The 22,953-nt window shown below is 41.4% G+C and overlaps 1 protein-coding gene across 3 annotated transcripts in view; it reads right to left on the minus strand.

Annotated features, from left to right (window-relative positions):
* The window catches only part of DZIP1 (DAZ interacting zinc finger protein 1), a 70,818-nt gene continuing 47,865 nt past the window's right edge, over positions 1-22,953 (minus strand). For 2 of the 3 annotated variants that reach the window (XM_074962667.1, XM_074962674.1), the window contains 8 exons: positions 21,530-21,675; positions 15,264-15,462; positions 14,766-14,895; positions 14,475-14,528; positions 13,316-13,512; positions 9,902-10,032; positions 1,423-1,600; positions 4-636 (listed from right to left, as the gene is read on the minus strand). In XM_074962667.1, coding sequence (XP_074818768.1) covers positions 554-636; positions 1,423-1,600; positions 9,902-10,032; positions 13,316-13,512; positions 14,475-14,528; positions 14,766-14,895; positions 15,264-15,462; positions 21,530-21,675 — 1,118 coding nt within the window. In that variant the 3' untranslated portion in view covers positions 4-553. Of the gene's footprint in view, positions 637-1,422; positions 1,601-9,901; positions 10,033-13,315; positions 13,513-14,474; positions 14,529-14,765; positions 14,896-15,263; positions 15,463-21,529; positions 21,676-22,953 lie in introns of all 3 variants that reach the window. The other variant, XM_074962659.1, reaches the window with a different exon arrangement.

The following is a 22,953-nucleotide window of genomic DNA, read 5'->3' on the forward strand; positions in this document are numbered from 1 at the left end:
CGCCAGGGGCTTTCCCTGCACAAGCGGCGGAACAAGTTTGGGAACCAGTGCTTTAAATCATGCTGGGAAATGTTAATATTTTAATACAAAGAAAAAGTTTATTTAAAATGTTCACATTTTTATATAAAGTTCAGGATAAAATATTAAAAAATTACACTTTTTTTTAAAAGGCTTTAAAAATACTGATAAGTAACATTCTGCAGAAAACGGTTTATTAGTTAATGCTTCTGGGCTTTTCTAGAAACTGGTTTCAGTCTTACAAAGAAACAATAGGGTGAAATCCTGGCCCTAGTGAAGTTCGTGGGAGTTCTGCCATTGACTTCAATTCAGCCAGGATTTCACTCCAAGTTTCTAAATACTGAAGGGCTGGTTACATGTATGTAAATCCCCTTGTAAACTGTTCAAGGTTAAAAGACACAAACATTTTGTAAACAATCTTCCTTATTATTAATGTACAATTGAAAACAAATGAACAGGAGTCAGAATCTTTTAGACAAGGTCTTTAAATCTGTATTATGATCTAACAGAAATGTCTGCATTTTGAATTGAACAGTTATATATCTGAAGAGTCACTCCAATCAGTTACAGTGACTAAGCTGCTTTTTAATGTGCTTGTTGTATCAGCATCATGAAATCCTGTTAACAAAATAAATGAAAAAAATGAATTAGATGATAAAACTAAACTACAATCCATCATAATTCAGCATTATTTTCCTTCCAACTGACACACAGGGTGAAATACGGCCCCACTGAAATCAATGACAAAACTTCTATTGACTTCAACGGGGCCAGGACTTCACCCACAGGAGGAAAATTATCAACAGCTATATATGAAGACTGCTTCCCTCATTACAGTAGGGACCATGATACTAGCTGTCAGTGCTAATATTGCAGGCCTTTCTGAAAATGACAAATATCTTTTCTACACATTAAAATGACTATTTTGAAGTCCAACATCTTGGAACTTTACAGGGCTAGAAGCAATTGTTTGTATCCCCCACAGGAAATATAAGAATCTCTCCTTTCCAGTGGTATAAAGCTCCCTTTTCAGCCTGAGTCACAAGATATAAATCTTAAACTGCCAGAGGTCAAAGACTTAATATTATTCTCAAACCAGGTACTTTAGGGGGGAAATTCCACATTTGGGAGGGGAAGGAGACTTTTTTTTTTTCCAGACAGGTTATTTTAAAAGAAGATGACAGCAGCCTGAAGGTGCTCAGAGTCTTGGAATCTTAAGAGTCAATTTTGTATATTTTATATATACTTATGACAAAATAATTTTTTTAAAAGTTATTTACATTCCATTGTAATTAGATATTGTGACTAAAACATTTTTATACTACACTTAAGTTTTTCTTTAACTATATCAGGTGCTTAAATCCAATTTTCCCCTCAAATACTGTAAATGTTTGAGTATGTTACCTTCCTCTTTAGGAATATTTGCCTTAGGAACACCCCAGGCATGTACCATTGATGCAGTATTTGATTCATTATTCTTTTGAACTGCAGTTCCCTTCTGCCCTCTCTCATCTTTTGCTAATAAGCAATTTTCTTCTTCTACAGATGATATATCCCAGTCATCATCATCAACTTCTGTGAACTAATAGGAAAAGAAAAAACATGAGGGTTTTTTTTGTGAAGGAAGGGTTTTTTATTTTTTATTCTCTGGAGTTCTTCTAAAGATAGAATTGTTCATAAATCTACTTATGCAGATTTAGGAGCAGCTTAGGAAGGGGGACTGTCATAAATACAAAGGGAAGGGTAACCACTGTGTGGAAGTGAAACCCTTCTAAAAGGTCCCCTAGTGCACATGCATCAAGTGCTGTATAGTCTGTGTCATAGCACCTTACTTTTATGTTTCCTTTCTTTTTAAGCCTACACACACACACACTTTTAACCTATGAATATTCCGAATGCAGAAAGTTATGTTACTTCACTGTTAGAGCTGCACAATTAAAAATAATAAAAAGTGAAAAGAACTGCAAAAGTTAAAGGGCCAAATGCTAAACTAGTGGAAATCAGCACAGTTCCATTGTATGAAGCTACATTGATTTACACCAGCTGAGGACCTAATGCAAAGATCACACTACAATGTTAGCTTGACAACAATGCACATCAAGTGTGTTTTATGGTATACCAGACCTAACATAATGGGACCCTGATCCTTGACTGGGATTCCTAGGCACTACCATAATATAAATACTTCATTATTAATAAATAGCATATTAATTTCAATATTAGATTATATTACTTAAGAAAAACAAACGAACACATTATATGCGATACATGCAACTTGGCAGAGTTTAGATTCCTGCAGAAACTTATTTGCTCTTCTTGACTTCTTATTTTTCAATTATCCAACCTTAACAATGTGTTAAGGGCTTTTTAACATTTAAATTCCTTTATTTAAAGGGAAGTAGGGTGGAAAAGAGTGTTGAGAAAAAAAAGGGAGGGAAGAATTAAAGATAACTGGGTTAAATAGTCACAGGACTTCTCTATATCTAAATTTTGGCACGATGCCTATCTTTGTAGTATCTTCCCTCCCTAAGAATTAAAAACACACACAATATCAATTTCTCCCTTGCTTCCTAGCAGGTAAGAGTTCGGGGGTTTTTATTAGAATGCTGGGCTTGACAAATAGGGAGGAATTGGTTGTAAATCTGAAGGTGGAAAGCAATGTGGGTGAAAGTGATCATGATATGATAGATTTAATGACTGTAAGAAAAGGAAAAAAAAAAGTGAGAGCAGCAGAAAAAGGAGAATGATTTAAAAAAGGCAGACTAACAAACCCAGAAAACTGGTAGGTAAGATCCCACAGGAAGAAAATCGAAGGGAAAAAGGAGTTGAGGAGAGCTGGCAGTTTCTCAAGGAGATAATATTAAAGGCACAACTGCAAACTATCCCATTGCGAAGGAAATATAGGAAGAATAGTAAGGGGGCAATATGGCTCCATGAGGAGCTCTTTAGTGACTTGAAAATCAAAAAGAAATCCTATGAAAAGTGGAAACACGGACAAAATCAGAAAGGTTAAGGGACAAAATGACATAAAGAGACATAAAAGGCAATAAGAAGAGGTTCTATAATACATTTGGAGCAACAGAAAGTCTAAGGAAAATGTACGTCCGCTATTTATCAGGGAAGAAGAGCTAATAACTAATGAAATCAAGAAGGATGAGATGTTTAATGCCTATTTTGCTTCACTAAAAAGGTTAATGGTGATCAGATACTCAACATAATTAATATTAACAATAAGTCAAAATAGGGAAAGAACAGGTTAAAGAGTATTGAGATAAGTTAACTTAAGAACATAAGAACGGACATACTGGGTCACACCAAATGTCCAGCTAGCCCAGTATCCTGTCTAATGTCCAATGCCAGGTGACCCAGAGGTAATGAATGGAACAGGTAATCATCAAGTGATCCATTCCCTGTCACCCATTCCCAGCTTCTGGCAAACAGAGGGTAGAGACACCATCCCTGCCCATCCTGGCTAACCGCCATTGATGGACCTATCCACCATGAATTTATCTAGTTCTTTTTTGAACCCTGTTATTGTCTTGACCTTCACAACATCCTCTGGCAAAGAGTTCCAAAGGTTGACTGTGAATTGTGTGAAGAAATACTTCCTTTTGTTTTAAAACTGCTGCCTATTAAATTCCTTTGGTGACCCCTAGTTCTTGTGTTATGAGGAGGAGTAAATAGCTGTATTAAGTCAGCAGAGCCTGATAAATTCATACCCTAGGATGAACTGTAATGAATTTAAGAAATTAAGGAACTAGCTGAAGCAATCTCGGAACCATTAGTGATTATCTTTGAGAACTCCTGGAAGATGGGTAAGGTCCCACTTGACTGGAGAAGGGCAAACATAGTATCTATCTTTAAAAAGGGGAACACAGAGGACCTGGGGAATTACTGACCCATCAGCCTAACTTTGATACCCGGAAAGCTACTGGAACAAATTATTAAACTATCGATTTCTAAGCACCTCGAGCACAATAGGATAATAAGGAATAGCTAGCATGGATTTGTCAAGAACAAATTATGCCAAACCAATCTAATTTCCTTCTTTGACAGGGTTACTTGTCTAGTGGATAGTTGGGAAGCAGTAGATGTGAGATATCTTAATTTTCGTAAGGCTTTCATTGCAGTCCCACGTGACATTCTCATAAGCAAACAAGGGAAATGTGGTTTAGATGAAATTACTATATGGTGGGTGCACAACTGGCTGAAAGACCGTATTCAAAGACTAGTTATCAATAGTTTGCTGTGAAATTGGGAAGTTGTATCTAGTGGGGTCCCGCAGAGGTCAGTCCTGGAACTATTCAATATTTTCATTAATTACTTGAATAATGGAATCAATAATGCAGACGACACCAAGCTGGGAGGGGCTGCAAGCATTTTGGAGAACAGAACTAGAATGCAAAATAACCTTGACAAATTGGACAACTGGTCTAAATTCAGCAAGGTGAAATTCAATAAAGACAAGTGCAAAGTACTTCACTTGGGAAGGAAAAATCAAATGCATAACTAGAAAATGGGGAATAACTTGCTAGGTGGCAGTATAGCTGGAAAGGATCGGGGGTTACAGTGCATCACAAATTGAATGAGTCCTCAATATGATGCACTTGCTAATATCATTCTGGGGTGTATTAACAGGAGTGCTGTATGTAAGACATGGGAGATAAAAGTCCCTCTCTACTCGGCACTGATGTGTCCAATTCTGGGCACCGTACTTTAGGAAAGATGTGCACAAACTGGAGAGAGTCCGGATGAGAGCAAAAAAAATGATAAAAGGTTTAGCAACTCTGACCTATGAGGAAAAGTTTAAAAAATTGGAAACGTTTAGTCTTGAGAAAAGAAGACTGAGAGGGAGACTTGATAACAGTTTTCAAATATGTTAAGATCTGTTATAAAGAGGACTGTGATCAATTCTTCTCTGTGACCACTGAAGGTAAGAAAAGAAGTAATGGGCTTTATCTGCATCAAGGGAAATTTAGGTTAGAGAGTAGCAAAAATTTCAAACTACAAGGGTAGTTAAGCTCTGGAATAGGTTTCCAATGGAGGTTGTGGAGTCTCCATCATTGGAGGTTTTTACGAACAGGTTGGACAAACACCTGTAAGTGATGGTGCAGGTTTACTTGGTCCTGCTTCAGTGCAGTGGGCTGGGGTTCATGACTTCTCAAGATCTTTTCCAGTCCTATATTTCTATAAGAGGAACTTACTGAGAAAAAGCCAAGTCAAAAAGATGAGACTGTACTTCATTCTGGATGCAGTAAGGTTCGTGATCATTCTTATCTCTTTGGCTAGGGAGTTACACAGTCTAAGACCAGCTCCTAAAAAAAATTCTGTCTCTTGTGCTCACAGATATTCCCCTATTTATCAACAATCTTGTGGTTCTAGTGAAATGTAGCTGTCATTGGAGGGCACAGCTGTGGGGGAGAGACGTGATTTCTCACATAGCACCAATCCCATGAGGGACTCTGAATGTCCCCCCACAGAAAATGAATTCAGTGCCTTAGTTAGGCCAGTGCCCATTTTGTTAAGAAGCAAGAGTTAGAAGCTATTAGCCAACAATAAAAGATGCGTACAGTAAGAAAAAACCCACATGCAGTGCACCTCTCTCGAAATGCAAAGTCTGATGTAGTGCCATTTTTGTAACATGTCAGCCAAGCAACTTTTAACATTCATAACTTCGTTACTTTCAAGCCAATAGTTTTCAGTGTGACAGATCTGCTCACTGTGCTGTATTAACATACCAAATTTCAGTGTGTGTGAAAATGGTGTGGTAATAATGGGAAAGGTGTATTCAGACAAATTCAAAACTGGCTGAGTAGATTTTCCTCAAATATTCGTTCCTTTAAACCCCATACAGTTACATTCATGGTATTCAGGAAGTCTGGCTACAGGCAAAAGGAGATGTAAAATAGGATCATTTTAATTGTAAAACATTTCTAAAACAGTTTCTGCAAAATGATACGTACAGAATACATAATAGTGTGGTGTAGTATAAAGGCCTACCAGTACTCATTTGGGATGAACTACACCATTCATTAGTGCAGCCACCCCAAACTTATGTTGATAAAGGTAGGATTTTCAGAATCATAGAATCTCAGGGTTGGAAGGGAGCTCAGAAGGTCATCTAGTCCAACCCCTGCTCAAAGCAGGACCAATCCCCAATTTTGCCCCAGATCCCTAAATGGCCCCCTCAAGGATTGAACTCACAACCCTGGGTTTAGCTGGCCAATGCTCAAACCACTGAGCTATCCCTCCTCTCCCATTTCAGTAAGCCCCTGGGTGCCTAACTCTCACAGCCTCCTTTGAAAACTGCAGCCAAAATTTAAATCATGCAATACATCATGTGTATTCATAGATATACAGCTAGACAGAGAAAGACACACATGCATGAACACACATAACCACACAGGAGTATGGAATATATAAAGAGTCTGGAACAACTACAAAAGTGACAAAGCCCTGTGTAAGTCAGGCAGCTCATTGTAAACTTGTGCCACTAAAACCTTTACGCCACAATTCACCAACAGGTGTTCAGTATATGCCAAATATGTTACAGAAAAACTAATTTCTAAAAGCTCTAGAGTGTTTTAAATATTTGTTACAGGAATTATTTTTTTATATCCCTTTGCTTCTAAAGCCAAACTCCCCTAGGACTACGTCTAATGGTACAGGGCTCTGTACAAGGACTTAAAAATCTTTAAATATACCGTAATTTAGCTTTTCAGTACCCCAGCTGTGACAATTTTATGCTCTAATATATTGGGCCCTTGCAGGACTAGCCCTATTAAACTGGAAACACACTTTGGAAATAACATTGGGCACTTTCTTCAACATTACCTCATCCAGACAGATGGTAGTGAAGGGGAATAGATGACAGACTGCAAATTCTCCAACCTACAGGCAGAGACAATTGAATAAAAGACCATCTTGATGGTCACTCATAATAAGAGAACTAAGCATAAGGGTTTGGAATGAAGAGGTAAAGTTGCCTCAGTATCAATTTTAAATATTAGGAGGGAAGTCTATTCTTGGTCTAGACCATCCATTTCCATATCACCATGAACAATCTACACAATAAAGGAATGGGAACCTATAGACTGAGACTCAATTTTCTCCTGAATGGCTCAGAATGCTGAAGTCTGTCCTTTAGGGATACTCTAAGCCAATTCATTTTCCGCCCAATCTACCCAATTAATTTTAGGATCTGAGATGTCAGAAAGACCTAGCCTCATACACTTTTGAGAAGTACCATTTGGAGAACATCCTCCAGGAATGGTAGAAAAAACGGTAACTAACCTTTCTGTAACTGTTGTTCTTTGAGATGCGTTGCACACGTCCACTCCAATATAGGTGTGTGCATGCGCCGAGCACAGTTGCTGGCATTTTTTCCCTTCGTGGTATCTGTTGGGTCAGCTCTAGTGCCCCCGGCATCGTGTGATCATCGCGTTGGTATAAAGAGCAATGCCGACCCTGCTCCTCTTCAGTTTCTTCTTGCCGACCATCTCCGAGAGAGGGGATGGAGGGAGGGTTTTGGAATGGTCATGTGCAACACATCTCAAAGAACAACAGTTACAGAAAAGTTATTAGCAGTTTTTTCTTCTTTGAGTACTTGCCCATGTCCATTCCAATGTAGGTAACTCACAAGCAGCTGCGCTGCAGGTGGGTTCGGAGATTAAAGACATGCTGACTGTAACACAGCTTGGCCGAAGCCAGCATCGTCTCTGGCCTGTTGCATAATGGGGTAGTATGTCTTGAACATGTGAACTGATAACCAAGTTGCCACCCTGAAGATCTCCTGAATTGGAACTTGTGCCAAAAAAGCGACAGAGGAGGCTTTAGACCTTGTAGAATGTGCCATTAGGTTAGCCGGGGGCATAATATGCGCGAGCTCATAACATGCTCTGATACATGCGGTAATTCACGACCAGAGTTTCTGTGCAGAAATGGGGAGATCTTTCATTCTTTCTGAGATTGCTATGAATAGCTGAGTGGATCTGCAGAACAGTTTGGTTCTTTGTATGTAAAAAGACAGGGCATGCTGAACATCCAATGAATGGAGACGCTGTTCTTCTCGATTCACACGTGGCTTAGGATAGAACATTGGCAGAAAAATAGCTTGATTGCAATGGAATTGTGAGGCCACTTTTGGAATGAATGACGGGTGTGGTATCAACTGGTGACACTGCAATCCCCTATGTTTTGGATCCAGTTTAACCCCCTGTTCGAGGCATCCAGGAACTAGGAAAGGCAGTTGGAGAACAAGGAGGTAAGCTGCATCCAAAACATAGGGGATTGTGATTTCAATCTCAAGTGTCTCATCAAAACAAGTGGTTGGATGACCTGAAGTGTTTGGGGGCCAACTGCATTGGCCCTGTCGAGGAACAATGGGAAGGAATTGGCAAGTTCCTCCTCACGGGTTCCAGAAGAGCCACTGCATGGTAGGCAGACCCCATGGATATGATGGCCGGGCGCCCAGTGGTACTGAAGAACTCAGTGCCAAAGTGGGGTAAGAATGGCCTGGGGAGCAGCTAGGTTGGCTGCGTCTATGGGGGGAATACGATCCCTCTTCGAAGTCCAATGATTATGAGCTGCACTGCAGAGACCAGGGCGGTTCCGTGCCACTCAGTGCCGGAGAAGGTTGCCGCAGGAGATCATGCAGCGAGGGTTTTCCCTTGGAAAGCTGTCACGGTACCAGGTGAGGAGCTGGTGGTGATTCCTTTACAACTGGGGGCACCAGTGGTGTTGGGTCCTGACTCTCTGGTGAGTCTGGTACTGGCAGGGTTAGAAGGTCCCTTGTCGGAGTGAAGGTTTCGGGAGTCAATGGCACCATAAACTGGCTGGTGCGCTGACCCAGAGTAAGTGTCACAGAGTGCTGCAGTGGTTTGGGTGTGGGTACCTGATGGTGAGGCTCCGAGGATGAAGAGTGGCCCGCCATGGGGTCTCGCTTTCTCCCTAGTCCTTCAGTAAACCCTGCAAAGGGGCAACAGACTTCAGAAACTGAGTCCGTAAAGCCCTATCAAGGGCTGTCTGAGAGGCTGACCCCTGTTCCAGCCAGACTCTCCTCTCTTGAAGGGGAAGGGAGGAAGAAGAACCAGCCCTCTGCCAGGGAGCAACTGCCCCAGAGAACTCCCTGCAAGTGTAGCCACTAGGGGAGTAGAGAGGGTAAATCTCCCTTGCCAAAGCTTAGAAAACACTGTGATTTGAGCTGCCAAAACTATTGTCTTGGTGTCTTCTCCAAGTTGATCACAAATCCCAAGCTTGAAATAAGTGATGTTCCAATATCTACTGCTGATTTTTTCCTTAGAGTAACTTGGGATCTCACTAACCAATTTTTCGGATAAAGACCATTGTGTATCAGAGCTTTCATTCCACTACAAAGCATGACTGTGAAGACTTGGAATTGATGAAAGCCCGAAGGGCAAAGAGCAGCACTGATAATGATCTGGAGCTTGGACAAACTGCAGAGACAGCACACTGATATCAGTGAGAGATCTGCTGGAGTTTGAGCATGGCATGTAGTTCTAAATATCTATACCAACATACAGATAATAATTAGAAAAGGAATTCAGTCCTCTTCAGAGAATGAGTTTGACACCTCTGTACCTGACAAAGTTCTAGAAACAAAAATACTTTAGCCTATGACGTAATCAAACAGGTCTTTCCAAGCTCTCATTTCTAAAACCAAATGTGACTTTGTGGAAAAACAAGTAAAGAAAGAGACCCAACTTAGGTAAAACTCTGCAAGCGCATCGGGGATGAAATTTTTACTGCATCAGATTAATCTTACTTTTCCTAACATGGAATACAAACAGTAGCAAAAATAACAATAATAATAACTGAAGCATGTCTTGGTATAGATAAATTTAATTAACAAATAATGTAATACCTTCAGTTCTTGTGCATCTTCTTTTTTAATAAATGCCTGTGTGACATTAATTCCTCCAGCTGGCTTATTCTTATTTCCATGGCTAGAAAGAGTCTTTTCAACTTGTTCAGTCAGTTTTTGGATAAGTGCACCTAAACAATCATTAACAAATTACAGGGATACTGTCAGTTTAAAAGTAGGGTATTTTAAAAATATGCCCCTTCTGTGTCACTGAGCAAGTCTTAGATTAATGAATGAAAGATATTAAAAACATGAATTTACTTTTCATCATTTATTATTATTTTTTTAAATTTCTACAGTACTGCAGATTTTAAAAAAACAACAAAACCAGCAGTTCTGTTCAGAAAGGCGACAAAAGATGGTAGTGAGGTTCCATGTTTATTGTTTCTCAATCATTAGGACACATAATACGCTCACTTTACAAATAAAAATGTTGTTTTCTACCTGCTGGCATGCAAATTCAGTCCAGGACATCTAAGTCAAGTTGGGTTCCTTCCTTAATGGAAGCAGTAACAAAAATTCTGGAAGCCAAATTATGCTCAGTGATATTGCTGTAATCTTATTGCTTTTTATGGGATTGCATAGGTGTAAATGATTGGTCCTGTAATTAAATGATTGCTTCTTTAATTGGAATTTAGTAAACAATTGTGTTGATGACACAAAAGTAGTAACACACACCAGCCCCCTCACCTATAGCCGTATTAACTCTGAAAGGCTAACAGGAGTAAAGCAGTAAAAATTCATTTTTGTCACTTCAACTTCCAGCCATTGGATTGTGTTGTACTTTTTTCTGCTAGATTGAAGAGCCCATTATTATATTTGTTCCTCTATAAACCATAATCAAGTCATGCCTTAACCTTTTCTTTGTTATGCTAAATAGACTGAGCTCTTTCATGGCTCTTGAGAATAAGGTTATGTATGTAGGTGCCTAAACATAGGTATAAGAATGTAATTTTAAACACTACAAACTAAAAACAAAAACAAAAAACCCCAAACAACAATACATGTAACAAAGTAAACTCTGTCAATTAATCCCCATCTTGGTTTGGTTGTATATTATGACTACAGCAGTGTGTTTTTTGCAAATGCAAAATAATATAAAATAAAACAAAAAGCAACCTATAAAAATGAAAAAATTGCACCATGACAGCACCTTCTGCAGCTCCTGTCCTGAGGGTCTGGCCTGGCTCCCCACTCTGGGAGTTGCAACCTGGTACATGAGGTTGCAGCGCCCGCTCAGGTTTAGCTGAGCTAGGCCCCAATTATGATGGAGGGGAGGATGACCAAATTTGGGTGAGTGGTGCTGTGACCCTGTGCCCCAGGCTGCCCAACTCACCCCAACCACCAGGGCCAATCCCTCTCCCCAGAGCCTCCCACAGTAAAACAGAATTCTCAAAAAACAAAACAATTACAAAAAAGAATTTTACAGGGCTCTAGTTACGACCTCATCCCCAACTTTTTGTTTGTTTGTGTCTTTTCAACTGTAGGCCGTTTGAGGCTGGGACTGTCTCTCTGACGGTGTAAGTAGGGTCTGAGTGAGCCCCCCCCCCGGCTCTCTATTGATGAAATGGGCAAAAAGACCACAGAAGCAGATTGTATTTGCATAGACACACCTATTTTGCCGAGGTGATCAGCAGACAGACCTGCTTTGTCCAAGTAATCAAGTTTAGCTATTTTGGGTTAAAATTCACTTCAGTCTTGGACACAGGAGTAATGTTCTTATTGTATGACTAAAAGGCAGCAGAACTGTCCTTAAAGTCACCCTAACTTTAACCTAACTTGCTGAGTGTGGGGTAGCAATGCCAACACCACATGGAAGTCTGAGGAGATGGAGACAGAGGTTCCAACCTATTGATGTGGCCTCTGTTTAAAGAGTCCTATATACCATTTGACCCTTCCCCTCCAGTGTTTAAGACAGATGTTCACACTCAGTTGAGAGTCCTTGTTTCTGCTCAGTAATCGCTAGAGCAGTAATCACTGATGAACACATCGAGGGGATGAATCTTAGACTTGGTATGGAGACAACGGTGTGATGAAAGTCAATGCAGAGGATGCGGCAGAGAGTACTCCCACTACCCAGTGAAATCACTAAGAACTGGGCTAAGTGGTAGAACCTCACAACACAGCATTGCAGTGAGAGACAGAGTTGTGGCAGTGAGCAGAGCAGCAAGTGGTGGCAGAGACAGTAATGAGCAGTAGCGAAGGTGCCAGTGGCAAGCAGTGGCACAAATGACAGTGGTGGACAGCTGCAGCAGCGGCATTGTTTGACCCCGCATTTCCCTCTAAAGGGGTGGGAGGTGAACCCACCTGAATGGACCCCTGTATTCTGGGACTTTGCTTGACTTTGGACAATCAGCTGCAAGTTGGGTGCAGCAGAGGGAAGGGGAGCGGTGTGTTCAAGGGACATTCATCCACTGGACTGTCACACCACAAGGTGGGGAACTGAGGCAAAGTGCTACTGCCAAAGATACCATGAGGTGGGTGTTTACTTATGGTTTGCATCCTTTTGAATCACTGTTGTGGTGTTTTCATAGAAGTTTTCTTTTGTTAGTCACAGACTCAGAGTTTGTGAGTGTGGAAGTAATTAAATATTCATGGTAAATAGGCCCAATGGCCTGTGATGGGATATTAGATGGGGTGTGATCCGAGCTACCCAGGAAAGAATTTTCTGTAGTATCTGGCTGATGAATCTTGCCCATATGCTCAGGGTTTAGCTGATCACCATATTTGGGGTCGGGAAGGAATTTTCCTCCAGAGCAGATTGGAAGAGGCCCTGGAGGTTTTTCGCCTTCCTCTGTAGCATGGGGCACGGGTCACATGCTGGAGGATTCTCTGCTCCTTGAAGTCTTTAAACTACGATTTGAGGACTTCAATAGCACAGATATAGGTGTGAGGTTTTTTGAAGGAGTGGTGGGTGAAATTCTGTGGCCTGCATTGTGCAGGAGGTCAGACTAGATGATCATAATGGTCCCTTCTGACCTAAATATCTATGAATCTATAAATAAGTATTGCCTCTTACACGCACCCAGGAGTGGTGTTTAGTTTTCCAAGATTTCTGGGTGTGGGCTCAAAAGCCCATTCTGTTTTGTAATGTTAAGTGGAACCCCTAGATACTGAATCTGGCCCTTGTTGCTGCCAGTACAACCTGGCAGAAGCGTTACATCTGCGTTCAGATAGTGCACAGCACAATTGGGGTCTGATCTCAATTGGGGCCTCTGAGTACTTTAGTAATATTAATAAGAGTAAAATAACAATATATTATGAACTTGCATAGAGAGGAATATACACAATAATGTATATTCTAGCTTCAAAGTGTTTTGTAACACATTGATTTTAGCACCTATTAGCTATTTTAAAATCATTTATACATGTTATCTTAAATTATTACTCATGTACGCAAAAATAATGATAAACCTTTTGAAGGCTTGGAAGGTGTTACAATCTCCTCCATTTCACTTTCTTCAGTCCAGTCCATATCACTTTTGCCTGTAACCATACCACAATTACTCATGCTGTTGCTGGATGTTTTTAGCTGCAATAATTCTGGTGATATGTAAGAGTGCATAATATCATCATCATCCACTTCCTCCTCTGAGCTGAATGGTGGAGTGCTAAAACAAAAAAGAGCATCAGATGAGGATTTAATGGGTTTCAGCATTAAACAGATGTGCACAACTTTGACCTTCCTGTATTTTTTCCAATAAATTTATGCATTTTTCTATTTGAAAAAAATCACCTACAGTAACCTGGAGTGCATATACAATTATTTTAAAAAAATGTGAAGTTATTAAATAACAAACTGACAACCCAAAATCATCCCAAAATGAATGTACTTATAACCTCAAATGCAAACATCCTCCCAAAAACAAAAGCCAGAGTATATAGTCAATCTTGCAAGATCAACAAATGTATGCTTTCATGGATCAACAGAGAAAACAAAGTTCAGGGTCAAAGATTTTCCACTAAGAAAATTCTGCTCCTGGTTCCTCCCAGTTAAAAAATTTAGGGACTGTTAGCAGCAGCTTCCTAGTTTATCTCAATTGGTCAGCGGGCACCCACAGAAAAAGTGAATTCTGAGATAATGGGTCTCCAATCTATTTAGGAAATTACAAATCAAGCTTAATATCTTGAATGGTATTTAGAGACAAATTGGCAGCTCGAGCAATTTACAGAGTACGGGTGCAATATGCATGACATGAAAAGCACCCAGAATACTGTGCTCAACTATGTACATATTAACAAAATGGAACAAAAATATTAGCAACAAAGTCTTTAAAAATTAAGGTCTCAACAGGCCAAGACATAATATGAGACAGACAAAAAAAGTGACATCACCTCATGGTACTCTATGCTCTGCCTGCTCAATTATTAAGAATACACATGCTCAAGTCAGAGCATGGCCTCTGTTAGGGATTATAACAATGGACTCAATAGGTATTATATTTTAAGAAAAAAACATATGATTAATATAGAGCTTCTGATTTCAGCTTAATGTTTTTTGTGTATAAGCAATTTCAATGTCCAGTCACTAGAAAACAATTTCTTCAAGACCAGAAATGAGCAAAAAACTTACCCAATACTAGATGTTTTTCTGGAAACCCCCTCTCGAAAAACATGCTTCCTGGGTCTATAACAAACAAAACAAGTTTTTTCTAGAATCCGACTGCCAACTACATATACAGTGAAAAATCTATTCCTTCATATATAAAAATTGTAATTCTGTGGCTAATTCCCACTAAATACTAGCCAGAAATGTTCACATCAACTCTCTTGTACACAAAAGGAGGAATAAACCTATAACTCTATTAGCCGAACACTAAGGAGTTATTTATGGCATAAGTGCTAGGAAAGTGCTCTCTCTTACTTTGGTGTAGATGTATTCTCAGCAGAAGTCATTCTTTGTCCAGCTGGGCATTCAGCTATAGAAGTCTGCTTTGCTGGTTTTGGCTGCACTGTTGATGAGGAAGTTGCCATGTGAACCATCTTCTGTTTATCTAGAAAAGAAGTTATGTTATCAATCTGAATATTAAAAAGAAATGTAGATGTTGTTGCTCATCAGAAATCTTAAGTGAACTTGTGGCTATAAAAAAAACAACCTCTGAATGCTGCCCAAAGCAGCCATTGATTTTCTCCATTATTAGACAGAGACACTGCTTCTGTAATCAAATAAAAAGTAGAGTGCTTTTTAAGTGGTGTAGTGTAGCTGGCAGCTAAAACAGCTATTATGTAAAAGATTACAAACACAACCATAAATAAATGTACACACAAAACTTTTACTTTAGGGACTAATGTACACAAACAGAGTTATTTCAAGAAACTTGGTACTAGTAAAAAAATAAAATAATTCTGAAATTTATCCAACCTTCTGAAGCAAGACGAGAGCTGGAAACAAGCCTATTACAAGACGATGATGATCTCTCCTCAATCCTGAAGCTGACTTGGCATTCAAGATGCTCTCGAATTAGTTGAATGTCAGGCACTTGTTTCTCTTTCTCTTCTCTGGCAGATTCGACAGAAACTAAGACTTTGTTAAAGTGGTCACTTGGGATACCACGAACACCCTGAAGAAATACTTCAAGTTACTGTTTGATGGACAGCATAACTAACATAAAAACACTTACATTTTATAAACCATTGGCTTAGCCTTTTTGACTGCATCTAGTTTAAACCTTTTGTCTTCACACCTTCAAGGCCCTGTATAATCCCTGGAGGATTCTCTGCACCTTGACGTCTTTAAGCCATGATTTGAGGACTTCAATAGCTCAGACACAGGTGAGAGGTTTATCGCAGGAGTGGGTGGGTGAGATTCTGAGGCCTGCGTTGTGCAGGAGGTCAGACGAGATGATCATAATGGTCCCTTCTGACCTTAATTTCTATGAATCTATCTCCTTTTCTCCTTCAGCTTTTACCATATCGCCTTCTACACTCTTACTCCACCAACGATGCCATCCTCAATGCCTATTTGTCAGCTTCTGATTACCTTTTATGTAACAAACAGAAAACAATATTTTTCTAAATATATATATTGTAAAATACTTTTTGTAAAGGCTTCACAGCTGTTTTATAAACAATGCATTACTAGGCCATATTCTGTTGTCATTCAGAACAGAATGCTAATGCATATGTGAACTCTGGGATATCTCATATCTCCCAAGTGGAAGACACAGAAACCTTTCAGAAAAAGACATTTGACAATTGCTGAGACACAACAGGTCTCATATATTGTACGGAAATGGAAGTCAAAAACAGTTCTTCATTCCACAGTCTAAAACGTAATGAACCTTATAGAAAGGACGGTCCCTACATGTGTATATTGCTACAACTACTTATTTCCTGAAAACCAACAGTATACTTGGCACTGTATGAACATATAACATGATACAGTCCATGATCCAAGGATTAACCACAATCCAATTCATACACAGACAGCGGAATTTACACACATAAAATGCACTCAGTGACTGCTCAAACTGTAAGAGAATCAGATCCCGTTTAGAAAACACTGTTGAATGGTTTTGTAGAAGTGCAATTTAAGGAGGATTTGAAAGAAAAGAGGAAGACCATTTAGCAGGTGAGAAGAGTGAGGGAGTGCCAAAGATAAGTTCCCCCACAGAAGAAAATGAAAGACAAAAGTGAGAAGAGGATACAAAAGGGGTGCTAGGAAGAAGGGAGGTAATTAGAATAAAGAACACAGGTGGAGGCAAAGCGACACAGGGCCTTTTATATAGTACTGCCAACTCAAAGAATTAAAAACCATGAGTTGGACCCCCAATATCATGAGTTTTTTCAAAATAATAAATTTTGGATTCTTTTTCTTTGCCTTCTACAGTGATTCCTCACTTAATGTTGTAGTTATGTTCCTGAAAAATGCAACTTTAAGTGAAACGATGTTAAACTAATCCAATTTCCCGAAAGATTTAATGTAAATGTGGGGGGTTATGTTCCAAGGAAATTTTTTTGGGGCAGATAAAAGGCATTATATACCGTACAGTACTGTACTGTGGTTGGGAAGTGCCCCTTGCTTACCCCACACAGGTACAGGACGCTAGGAAGCACCTTCACAGCAGCAGTGGCAGCTTACCCGGAAAAGAACAGGCACTGACTTTGCTGGGGGATACTCCAGGCCCGCCTCTTCCCATCCCCGCTCCACTCCAGGCCCACCTTTTCCCACTCCCACTCCACCTCCTCCCCGGAGCACGCCGCATCCCCGCTCCTTCCCCACCCCCAGAAAGTCCTAAGCACTGCCAAACAGCTGTTTGGCGGGCTTAGGACTTTCTGGGAGGGAGGGGGAGGAGTGGAGATGTGGCACTTCCCCACTCCTCCCCCTCCCTCCCAGAAAGTCCTAAGTGCCACCAAACAGCTGTTTAGTGGTGGGGGAAGCGCTGGGAGGGAGGGGGAGGAGGCGGAGAAGAGGAACTTGTGCAATCCTCCCTTGTAAAGTCGCTGCTCTTCCACAGAAATTTTACAAGCAGTGTACAAACCAGGCAGCCAAACGACATTATAAGGGAGCATGTTCCCTAATTGAGCAGCGACGTAACTTTGAAACAATGTTACGCGGGAGGACGTTAAGTGAGGAATTACTGTAGTTTCTGGGTGCACTCATTTCACTTTTTCTAGCACTGTTCAGAAACATTAGGGCTAGAAACTCTTTTTTAAAATGAGATTATCACACAATGTCTTGATTCCAGCAGCTGCAGCATTGACAGACACTCCAAATATCATGAGACTTGCAATGAAATCACAAGGGTTCAACTGGCCAAGAGGGCCAGATCCTTTGCCGAGTAAACTGGTGTAGTTCCACTGAAGTCAATGGAGCTATGATGACTTACACCAGCTGGGGATCCATCCCTGGAATCACTAAATTGATTCTGAATGAGCAAGGAAGAAGGGGACCCTCTGTGAAGGGAGAGATTCATTATTTCAGCAGCAGAATTTTGATAAGACTGGTTGGAGGAGGGATGAGATGAGATGTGGGACTGGTAGGAGGAGGCTGTGTTTGTTTAGTTTAGTGATTACCAAGGTGCTTGCAAGCAGGTTTGTAGAAATTTTGATGGTGCTCAGAACACTGTCCGCCCTGGGGCAAACTCCCCCCACACACCTGCCTAAGGCTCTGGGAGGGAGTTTGGGTGGGGGAGTGGGTCTGGGTGTCAGGCGATTGGGGTGCACAAGGGGGTGGGGATGCAGGTTCTGAGAGAGAGTTTGGGTGCAGGAGGTGTGAGAGGTCGGGCTCTGGGAGGGAGTTTGGTGGTGGACGGGGTCTGGTGTGCAGGCTCTGGGATGGAGTTTGGGTGCAGGCTCTGGGCTGGGGCAGGGGATTGGGGTTCAGAAGGGGTGCAGGCTCTGGAAGGGAATTTGGGTGCAGAAGGGGTGAGAGGTCGGGCTCTGGGAGGGAGTTTGAGTGGGGGAGGGGGTCTGGAGTGCAGGCTCTGGGAACGAGTTTGGGTGCTGGGTGAAGGCTCTGGGCAGGGGTGTAAGAGGGAGTGAGTGTGCAGGCTCTGGGAGGGAGTTTGGAGACAAAAGTAGGTGCAGGGGAGGGGTGGGAGTGCAAGAGGGAGTTGGGGGAGGGGGTGTGGGGTGCAGGCTCTGGGAGGGAGTTTGGGGGTGAGAGGGGGTGCGGGGGTACAGGAGGAAATTTGGGGGCCAAAGGGTGTGTTTGCAGAGGGGGTGTGGGTGCAGGCTCTGGAAGTGGATTGGGGGGTTCAATGCTTACCTGGGGCACCTGCAGCGGCTCCTAGGCGGGGCAGGCCAGGGGGGTCTCCTCACCCTGCTGTCTCCAGGCACCGCCCCTGAAGCTTCCCATTGGCCACAGGGGCGTTTGGGGCGGGGGCAGTGCGCAGCGGTACAACCCTCTCACACGGGCTGCAAGGACCTGCCAGCAGCCATGTGGAACGAGCGCACAGGAAGCCGCTCAGCCCTGCTGCACTGCTGGGTGGCGGCAGGAGTCCCCGGGCTATTTTAAATCGCCCAGGGGCGGCAGGTGGGGCCGGGGGCAGTGTGTGTGTGTGTGGGGGGAGGTGGGGTGGGAAACTTTGCTGGAGCTGGGCACCTGGGACAGGAATATTCCTGGTGCCTGAGCAACATGGGCCCATAGAACTCGCCGCCCATGCTTGCAAGGGTTTAGTGGAATGGGTAGAGTACAAAAGGACAGATTTCTGAGATACTGCACAGGAAGAAGCAGCATGGTTTGGCACCAACCCAGATGCAAGGGAAGGTGACAGGGGTGGAGAGAGAAACTGAATATACTGCTGAGGTTATGGAAAGGATAGAGTAATGGAGAAGGAAGGGAGAGGAGCTGACTTGGGAGAGAAATGAGTAGGGAATAAAACTGGGCTGGCTTTAAGTTTGTTGTAGGATTTCAAGGATCATTCAGTTTAGTTTCTCTTAAAAGGCCACCACAAGTGTCACACCTCCCAAGGTGAAGAATCCAGTGCTCACTGAGAGCTTTAGCTTGGCCCCAATCAGTGCTTGGCTAATTATTGGCACTGGAAGGAGGCAGAAGATTCAGTTTCTTCTTCACTGTACTACAATAGCCTCTACACCTTGGGAGGAGAGCAGGGAAAATGCCTTCAGAGCTCAGACTATGCCTCTTTGTGACTGCCTGCAGCAGGACAAGGAAGGGCTCTAACCAGCTTAGTTCTTTGGCCAGTGAGGATGAGGCCTGGGTTACACAGTTTTAGTACTGATATAACTATGATAGGGGTATGACTTTTTTTTAAACACTGATAGTTACTAGTGCAAACAGTTATACTGGAATAAAGATGTCTTATACTAGTATAGCTTATTCCCTTTTCTGTACAAGAGCAAGCTATACTGGTATAAGCACATTTATAACTATACTGGTATAGTTAAAGTGGTACAATTTGTGTGTGTAGGCAAGGCCGAAGTGCTAGAAGATTGTGGGAAACTGAGAACCTGTTCTTCCTCAGGGGTGCTAGACATAAGTTACTATCTAGCAATGAAGTGTGAGCTGATTGAGATAAGCAGGGGAGCAAAAAAGGGGAACCTACTCCAGGAATCAGATGAACTCATTCTAGGTGGGGACCAACAATGGCAGGTTAAAAAAATATGAGGTGAGGAGATACATCAAAATGCTGGGGACCCTGAAAAATCCCAGGATGGCAGAGGCATGCAGGGGAAGAGAGAGAAGTTAACTGTCTGCAATTCAGATTGCACTGGCAGCCACTGTAATCCTCAATCAATTAAACAATGCTGGCAGCCAAAAGAAAGTCAGAAACAAAATATCCTGCCTAAAATTTTTGAAACTCCTTCCACCTACACAAATTTAAATCCAATCCCCTTTCCCATTCAGAGGCAAAAGTGAAACTGAGGTCCCAAGACAAGAGAAAGATTTTGTACTTGAGGACGGATGCGTGGTCCTTAGACTTTCTGCTAAAGCATTCAGTGACAGAGGAGCACAAGGAGAACAAAGTGGATGTAAAGTAAGGGCCAATTCTCAAAGCAGCCCCAGGGACAAAGAGGAGGAAGACTAAGCCATATGTGAAATCTTCAATTTATAAGATCTAACTTGAAGAAAGGGGAGACCCTCAATTGTGAGGCACAACTAGGGTGATCAGATAGCAAGTGTGAAATATCAGGACGTGTGTGTGTGTGTGTGTGTGTGTAACAGGGTCCTATGAGAGAGGGGTAATAGGATCCTATATAAGACAAACCCCATAGTATCAGGACAGTCCCAAGAATATGAAGGCATCTTGTCACCCGAGGCACAACTGCACCAAGACAGCTCCAGATTGATCCCTGAAGGAATCTTGAATCCAAGCAGACCCACTGCCTTGGATGTGGCTGCCTGAACTGTAGTCAAGGAGCACTTGCATTGTGGCAAGTACTAGATCTAAGGTTTATTTGAGAACCCCATATCACTTAACCTTATGATAAAAAATAAGTTATTTATGAGTATTATAGTAGTATTAGTGAAGTTTAGACAACTGGAGAGAAGTTAGCCCTGGAATATACATGTTAAACTACCAATACATACATACTGGTTCTGATTTTTCTTTATCGCAGGGAAAAAAGATTAAAAGCATTGTGACAGGGTGTATCAGGCGCTTTGAGGCCCCCTGCTGGAGGCCTTGCAGTCCTACCACACCCTGCCCCAAGAAAGGAGCAATGAAGGTGGGTCCTCCAGGCCCACCTACAAAGGCTGCAAGGAAGCAGCTAATCAGAGCACAGCCGACAGTTTGCCTCCTGCACCCAAACTCCATCCCAGAGCCTGACCAACGAGAGGAAAGAGTGCAGGATCACACCCAGCCAACAGGACGCACTTACAAGAGGTGAGTACACCCTGTCATAAGCATTATTGTGGGGAGTACACATCAGAACATTATAAAAACACCCACTATAACTTCCCTATAGGAACTACGGAAACATCCAACCTTCAATTAGTGGGCATTAAAGATAAAATACATGATCTTGAGGATGAGGGGACATTTCACACTGGTTTCTAGCAACCACCTCTGGCTGACAGGGAGAGTGTCCTTCCTCTCAGGGGTGATATTTGGACATAATGGTCATTGAGGGTTGTAGTAGGGAAGTGAAGAGGAAGTGAAAAAAGGTGGGACAAAGGACCTTCTCCACCACTTAATGAAAAATAATCATTTAAAATAACCTTACTGCTTTAATTCCCAAGGATTCCAACTTCTCCACCAGGGTCTGCTCCAAAACTGTTCGTAATTCTTTAGTTAATGAAGGATTAGTCTTCAAAGCATTTATTAAATGTTGCTTACTTCTGCCTATTTTGCGTTCATTTTTTTCTGTTTCTGTAATATGATAGGAAAATTACATTCAAAAGGTATATTTTTAAAATGCAAAGTATCAAAACACAGGATGAGACAAAAAGACAAAACTGAACCATGCATTTTTTATAACAATATACATATGTGCATGATATTTTCATTGTGTAGTGGTATTTTGTCTGCTCAATGCTGCCTTTTTCTTTTAACAAAATCTGGAACTAATTTACAGAAACATAGATCTACTTAGAATCCACCACTTATATAAACTTTAAGCAGTCACTCTCTCTTGATTGACAATGCTTTTTCATATTATATCTATGTTGTAAAGATAGAAGCATGAATATGGAACTATGGAGAGTAGCGTATGCACTTCTGGGAAAGGAAAATTATTTTGTGATAATTAAGTTCTCTAAAAGTAATATTTGAGGACAAAGCCAAACTCTGTGTCATGTCTACTAGCTTGTCATATTTCCAATCAGAAATTTTTCTCATCTCCTTCGGAGCTCCCCAAACATTAAAACATTCTCCAATAAGGCATCAGGTAATAGCTCTTTCTTAACCTTTGGAAGTGAAAAGGTGAATTTAAATATGTTAGTAAGTACAAAAATATGGTCTGAATTATCAAATTAACAGAACACACATGATAAATATTGCATGTCTTAAAATCCCCCAGACCTGAATACAGGATTTTTTTTTTTCCTTTGAGGGCTGATGGCATCACACACACTTAAAGTAGGAAAGGTAAGCTATATTTTTCATTCTTGCACTAGATGTCATTGAGACTCTTGCAGGAGAAATACTAACATCCTCAAATCAGACCCTGGCAGACAAGTAAAAGATTAAGGGCTAGATTTTCCCAGGTCCTACATGGCCACACAAAGGAGTTAAGGGAAGCAAAGCTCCCCCACCTGCCAGAAATGTAAAACCTGCCTGGATTGTGGCTTTGGCACAACAGGAACATTACTGGATACCTCTGACCTTCCCTGTGACCAAGTGGGAGGGGACCATGGCATCTACCTCCATCCTGCACTGGCCAACAATGCTGATAGGGCATTCTATTGGAGCATATAACACCCCAGGAAGGGATATAATAGCATAGCTATGTACTACCCCATACAAAGGACCATGCCTCAAGGAGCAATTCAGCCCTTTCTGATTTTTCATATGTTTTATTTTAAAATAGACTTGTCATTATTGTCATTTATGAACCTTATTTATTAAAAACGTTTGATTCAATTTAGCTTTCACATTTTCTCCACTGAAAATACTGATTTTTAAAAGAGCCATACAACTATCAGCAAA

The sequence above is a fragment of the Natator depressus genome, chromosome 1 (assembly GCF_965152275.1).
Source record: "Natator depressus isolate rNatDep1 chromosome 1, rNatDep2.hap1, whole genome shotgun sequence".
Taxonomy (NCBI): domain Eukaryota; kingdom Metazoa; phylum Chordata; order Testudines; family Cheloniidae; genus Natator; species Natator depressus.